General features: G+C 39.4%; 2 protein-coding genes across 2 annotated transcripts in view; one reads left to right on the top strand and one right to left on the bottom strand.

Moving 5' to 3' along the window:
- PIP5K1A (phosphatidylinositol-4-phosphate 5-kinase type 1 alpha) overlaps positions 1–5,908 on the top strand; it is a gene marked incomplete in the record, with an annotated part of 78,924 nt that overhangs the window by 4,778 nt on the left and 68,238 nt on the right.
- LOC102493822 (cytochrome c oxidase subunit 7C, mitochondrial) lies at positions 5,421–5,692 on the bottom strand. The gene has a single exon (XM_006168424.2). It carries the CDS (start codon positions 5,610–5,612, stop codon positions 5,421–5,423), a length of 192 nt encoding a protein of 63 aa, XP_006168486.1. The 5' UTR covers positions 5,613–5,692.

The following is a 5,908-nucleotide window of genomic DNA, read 5'->3' as shown; positions in this document are numbered from 1 at the left end:
GTGGTGTGGGCGCCTGCCCCCCCCCCCCAGGTGATTTCTTGCTTTCTGTCTCTCTGTCTCTCTCTGTCTGGCAAGCGTACGCGCCCTATGACAAAGAAAACCTCTCCAAAAAAAGAGAGGAATGTCATGGTTTAGGGACAGGTTGACTGACATACTTTTTAAAAAGCCACTCGGGGCCAGCAGGTAGTGGTTAATGCGCTGGACTCCCACATGACCAACCATGTTTGAGTACTGGATCTGGCGGCTTGCTTTCTCACTTTCCCTCTCTCTCTGTGTGTGTCTCTGGTCAAATCGAAACACTGATGATGATAATAATAAATAAATAAAATAAAATAATTCTTTAAAGAAAAAGATAACCCACTTAAAACTTAACACAAGTCATGTAACAGAAGGGTTACAAACTCTTTGGCATTCAAATTAGGAAGGAGAGATTATTTAGAGGAATTGTTCCCTGCCAATATTAAATCCCTGTCTAGATTGTTTCACTGTGAAGTCAGAGCTGGTCTTTTATACTGCTGACAAGTGAAATAGAGAGGTAAAGCAAACTATAAGCTATGAGAGATGTTTAACATCTTTCCCATTGGACTAATTACCATGTTTGGATTTGGGGGAGGCAATTAGAAACGAGTATCAGCTTACAGAAGCTACTGTACAAACACTGTTAATAAAAGGTGATGCAGTTTGGTATCTTGTCTCAGCTGTTTGGTGTGCAAGGAAATTTATTCCTTTCCCTTTTTTCTCCCCCATCCTCATTATTTGGACAATGGGATTACATACTAATAAAGTCAGCTGTGATGAGATGCTGTTGATAATGTGACCATCTGTCACATCAGTGTTTGGAGAGCTTGTTTCTCTCTAGTTTTAATTTCCTGTAGTCCACCAAGATCTTGAAATGAAGCCAGCAAATCCCCTTTACCATCATGACAAGAATAAAACATTTCTGTTCTGGAAACTTGATTTGAGGTTAGTGGAGGTATTAGAAAGAAAAGTTAGGATGCTAAATAAGGTGTATAGTGCTGACCTGAAATAAGAACTGTGTGATAGGGACCAGCAGTTAGTGTAATGGCTGTGTCGCTGGACTCCCACGTAGTCAGTCGACTGTGGTTCGTGTTCCGGACCCGGTGGCTTAAAACTCACGCTGGGCGTGCGCGCACACGCGTGTGTGTGTGTGTGTGTGTGTGTGTGTGTCCAAATCGCCAGAGGATAATGGAGGAGAAGGGATTGTGGTGTGGCTATCCCCCCTGGGGGGTGATTTCTCATTCTGTCTGGCGAGCGCACCCGCCCTATAGCAAAAAACCCTTAAAAAAAAAAAAAAAGAAAGAACTGTGTGATAAAAATCACATGTGACTCCCTCAAGGAAAAACACTTGAAACCTTAGATGATCGTGAAGTATAGCTCCTCTGTTTCAGAACGGAATATTTTGAAATTGTCACTGTTTATGATTTTATTAGCCTCGCAGAGGATTTGGATGGAACTATATAGCTTTTTTCCTGACCTTTTTTTAATAATTATTTTTAAATTTAACTTTATTTATTTTATTTTAAATTTTGACCAGAAAAGGGTAGAGTGAGAGAGAGAGAGAGTGAAAGAGTAAGCAATCAACCAGGTTCTTAACTTGAACCAGGGTCATCCATGTAGGAGTCCAGCACCCTTAACCACCATGCCGCCTGCTGTCCCCTTGACCTTTTTTTCTTTATTGACTGCTGAGGGAAACCCCAGAGGACACAAGATTGAAGCATTTTTGCTTGGGACCTTTGTAATAGGACCAGCCTCATCAGTCCATTATTCCAGTAACTTTGTTCTTTCCAACAGAACCCTACCAGTAAATAGTGTTGTAATCTGGTAACAATGGCAGGGGTTCTTGTTGATTTTTAAATTTTTATTTATTTATATATATATATATATTTTTTTGGTCTGACTGAACTCTTTCCATCCACTCCAGTGAAAAGTAAAGCAATTTAGATCACTTTACTGGAGTGAAGAACTGAAATTTGGAAATCTTTAGGTAGAACACAATGTCATGTAGTCAGATACCATTTTAAGGAGGGAGAGATTTTGTTTGCTCCCCACGCAGACATTCCTTCCCCTTTTCCTTTTGTCTTCTTGGTAGATTCTGCTGGAAAATTAACATCAGGGTCATCAGGGTGTCTTTTTTTTTTTTTTTAAGATTTATTTTATTTAACTTTATGTATTTATGTATTTATTTAAATTTGACCAGATTTGGGGACCAGCAGTTGGTGTAATGGCTATGTTGCTGGACTCCCATGGAGTAGACCGCGGTTCGAGTCCCGGACCGGTGGCTTAAACTCAGGCCAGGCGCGTGTGCATGCATGCCCAAGGTCCCGAGAAGAGAATGAAGGAGAAAGGATTGTGGTGTGGCCATCCCTCCTAGAGGGTGATTTCTTGCTTTCTGTCTCTCTGTCTTTCTGGTGAGCACATGTGCCCTATAGCAAAAACCTCTCCAAAAAAAAAAAAGATTAACTGTTTATTATTTCTGTCTTGGCTGCTCAAGCCCAGTGCCAGGTATAATTATTCTTATAAGTGTTCAGTATCTGATATTAATGGGTGATGTGTACTTACAGTTAGGTTTGAATATCAAAGTAGTATGTTTTGCTTGTTAATGTCTGGGCTTTTCTGTGTTGATATACAGCTGATTAATTCCTTTGCTCAAATATGTACTACTTAATAGCTACTAAATATTTTATTAGCTTTTTTTCTTTAATAGTTTAATGGAAACTATAGCCTGTGAATCAAACCACAGATAACAGCAGGCCAGAGGCAGAACTAGGGAGAGAAAAAGTGGTTATTTTATCCTTTAAACTGAGTTTTTTTTTTTTTTTTTTTTCTCTTAAGATTTCAGAGTATTTTTATTTGACAGAAGGCAGCAAGAAGACCAAAGTTATCCAGTTTATTTTCTCTCTTCTTTTTACTGCACTTTTTTCTTGGTCAAGGATAAAAGTGTACTTCAGGAAATAAGCTGTTTCCTGATAAGCAGATAGAGGGAATCTGTTTTTCTGCGTTCTACACCCAGCCCATCGTTCATTCTCAGTGTTCGGACTGACGGTCTTAGAGGAAACCCCTTCTTAGCCCATTCCTCGTTGCTCCTCACTTCTCCAACCTTCTCCACCGAAAGAGTACAGTGTTTAGTTTCTAAATTTGTGCTCATCCTGTTTTGTTCATAACCGCTATGAGCTTTTTATTCTTTTACTGTTTTCTGTTTGAAGTGCACTTTTTCCCTCAACTCTTCTGTCTTTTAAAACTGTTTCTAGTCATTTTTCTTTCTCTCCTGTGAAATTCCAGTCTATTTATTAATAATAGCTATATACAGTATGTATAAAGTTTTATACATCTGATTCCCTAGAAAGTTTCTGTTACTAGGATCTGAGATAAACTAATAAAGAGAGGAGGGGAGGTCCTTGTAGGGAGTTCAGTATATCTTATTATCTGTCTTATGTGCTTAACTGAGCGGTATGGAATTTATCCAGAATAAGCTCTGTCCCAAAGAATCAGTGATGTTGATTGTGGGGGGGAGGTACATAAGAAGCTGAGGGAAGATGAGTAAGGGAAGTTGGGCAGAGGGAATGAGAAGAGGGTTTTTTTTGGGGGGGTGTGTATATAGTCAATGAGGGTAGAGTGTATTAGTTTTCCTGTGAACAGTATAGGTAAACAAATCCGGTAGACTTTAAGTTCTCGTTGAGAAGAATCTGTATATATATGAAAGGGTCCTCATGACAAAGAAGTAACTTGGTCATATCTCTGTTTTCCTGGTTGGAGGTTGTGATGTAGCTGCTTTGAAGTACATTATTGGGGCAGTTAATAGTCATTATAGTATCCTTAAAGTTAAGCTTTCTCTGCTGAAATATGTACATTCTACACTTGATCTTGGCTCAAAACTAGAGAAGTGATTGGAGTATGTAACATTCTAACTCAGAAAAATGTGTTGCTTTTTCAAGACAGAGTCAGATTTGGAAATTGAATTGAGAGATGGCAATCTGCCAAGAATCACAAAATTTCAAGCAAAGTTTTGGTGCCGGAGGCACTGTTGAGGCTTGAGAATCATGAAATTTGCCCACATAGAACTCAAAGCCAAAAGGACATATGTAGAATTATTTAATTTCTCATTTTCCAAATTAGGAAACTGAGGTTCATAGAGATTGTTGCTAGTGGCAGAAATTTTGCTTAAATGCTGTATGTTATCAAGATGAAGCTTACTTAATTTGTGGCTCATAGCTCATTCTTTTACATTTCTTTTAGTTGTCTCTTGACTGAGATGACTCCAGGACTGGTAGTTCAAACTGCATTAGAGCTTTTGTTTCTGGGAACATCCTTATCTTTTTCCTAGAACATCCTTTGGAAAAATTGATACCTACTAGGCAGGAAACAAAATTTATCTTCTCTGAGATATGACTTGGTTTTCTTAGTTGGCTTGGTTCAGTCATTATTGAGAGTGTAGAATGGTACAATTTTTTTTTTTAACACTGTCACTTAGAGCTGTGTGCTCAGCAGCACTTCTCAGGAGGCAGGCTGACATTTCAGACATATTTTTGAGTATTTTCATTTGGAGAACATATTGTGCCTCCTACCAGCAGAGGGGTATAGTTAGAATGCTTTTCATTTTTCCAAGTTAACTAGGACTAGAGAGATTGCGTTACAGCGTCCACCAAACCACGGGTTGGTTTTTAGTTTTGGCTATGGTAGGGGATTTTGTTTCTCTCTTCTCTTCTCTTTTTTTTTTTTTTTTTTTAAATGTTTCACTCTCAGTCTTATCAAGCAAGAATCTCCTATGAGGTAACATTTTGCTAAGCTTGCTTATTTTACTTTTTGAAGTTTTATTATCTGTATAATTAATACATAACAATTGTACATATTTATAGTTTACGGTGTGATGTTTCAATATTGTCTGTTTATCTCTTTGTGCTCTTTGTAGGAATTATTGACACATTTATGTAGTAGTGTTGGTAGGTTATTTGGTCTTGCTTCTCTATGACCTGTTCAGGCAGAACTCTAGTTGTTTGAGGAATGCACATCCGGCTAGTCTCTAGCATCTCCAAATTATATGTGTACTTCAAACATTGAAGTCAGTCACACACTGCCTCTTAGTTTCTCATCTGTAGATGATGTCATCTCGTCTTGACGGAAATGTTTCTGCTCTGAAAGCTCTGGGAGAGGCTCTGCTATTAAGGCCAGCTCTGTTTTGTTCCACATGCTGCAGGGGAAAAAAACCTAGCTCAGTTCAGAGCTGTTTGCTGTCTGAAAATGTCTTTGTTTAAATTATCTCCTCTTTTTTTTTTTTTAGGTCATAAGTTTATTTACAAGCATATTCAGTATGCTGTGAGTTTTAAGAGTTTGATCCATTTTCCAGAGATTGTGACTGCGCCTCTTAAGATGTTTATCTATTAAATGGGTGAATTAAAACATCCTTATTTCTTTAGTAGTTGGTGTCTTACTATAAAGAAAGGTGCAGCAAATCCAGATCCAAAGTACAAAGTCATCATAACGAGTAACTGCCACTTGCTTTCCACTGAAAATGGCAGATTCTTCCCTGGACCCTCCTCACAGTGGCTTCTATGGCCCACGGAGGTCGTGAACCTCCGGATGCTCTGTCCCAGCATGGCGCTGCTGGAAGCTCTGCAAGGTGTGCAGAGTCCGAAGATGGGAGAAATGGCCGCACCGAAACAACCCCTTCCTTTCTCACGACCTTGTTCTCTAGCTACCAAATTATCTCCTCTTTTAAGAGCAGTTCATTTCTGGGACCAGCAGTTAGCGTAATGGCTATGTCGCTGGACTCCCACGTAGTCAACCGCGGTTCGAGTCCCAGACCTGGTGGCTTAAACTCATGCCGGGTGCATGTGTGTGCGTGCCCAAGGTCCTGAGAGGAGAACAGAGGAGAAGGGATTGTGGCGGGGGG

Source organism: Tupaia chinensis, unplaced genomic scaffold (assembly GCF_000334495.1).
Source record: "Tupaia chinensis unplaced genomic scaffold, TupChi_1.0 Scaffold145814_1, whole genome shotgun sequence".
Classification (NCBI taxonomy): Eukaryota; Metazoa; Chordata; class Mammalia; order Scandentia; family Tupaiidae; genus Tupaia; species Tupaia belangeri.
Note: the sequence above shows the minus strand (reverse complement) of the source record. Positions and strands in the feature narration are given on the sequence as shown.

Coding starts and splice junctions, on each gene's coding strand:
- LOC102493822 (XM_006168424.2), bottom strand. CDS start 5,612: ATGCTGGGACAGAGCATCCGGAGGTTCACGACCTCCGTGGGCCATAGA.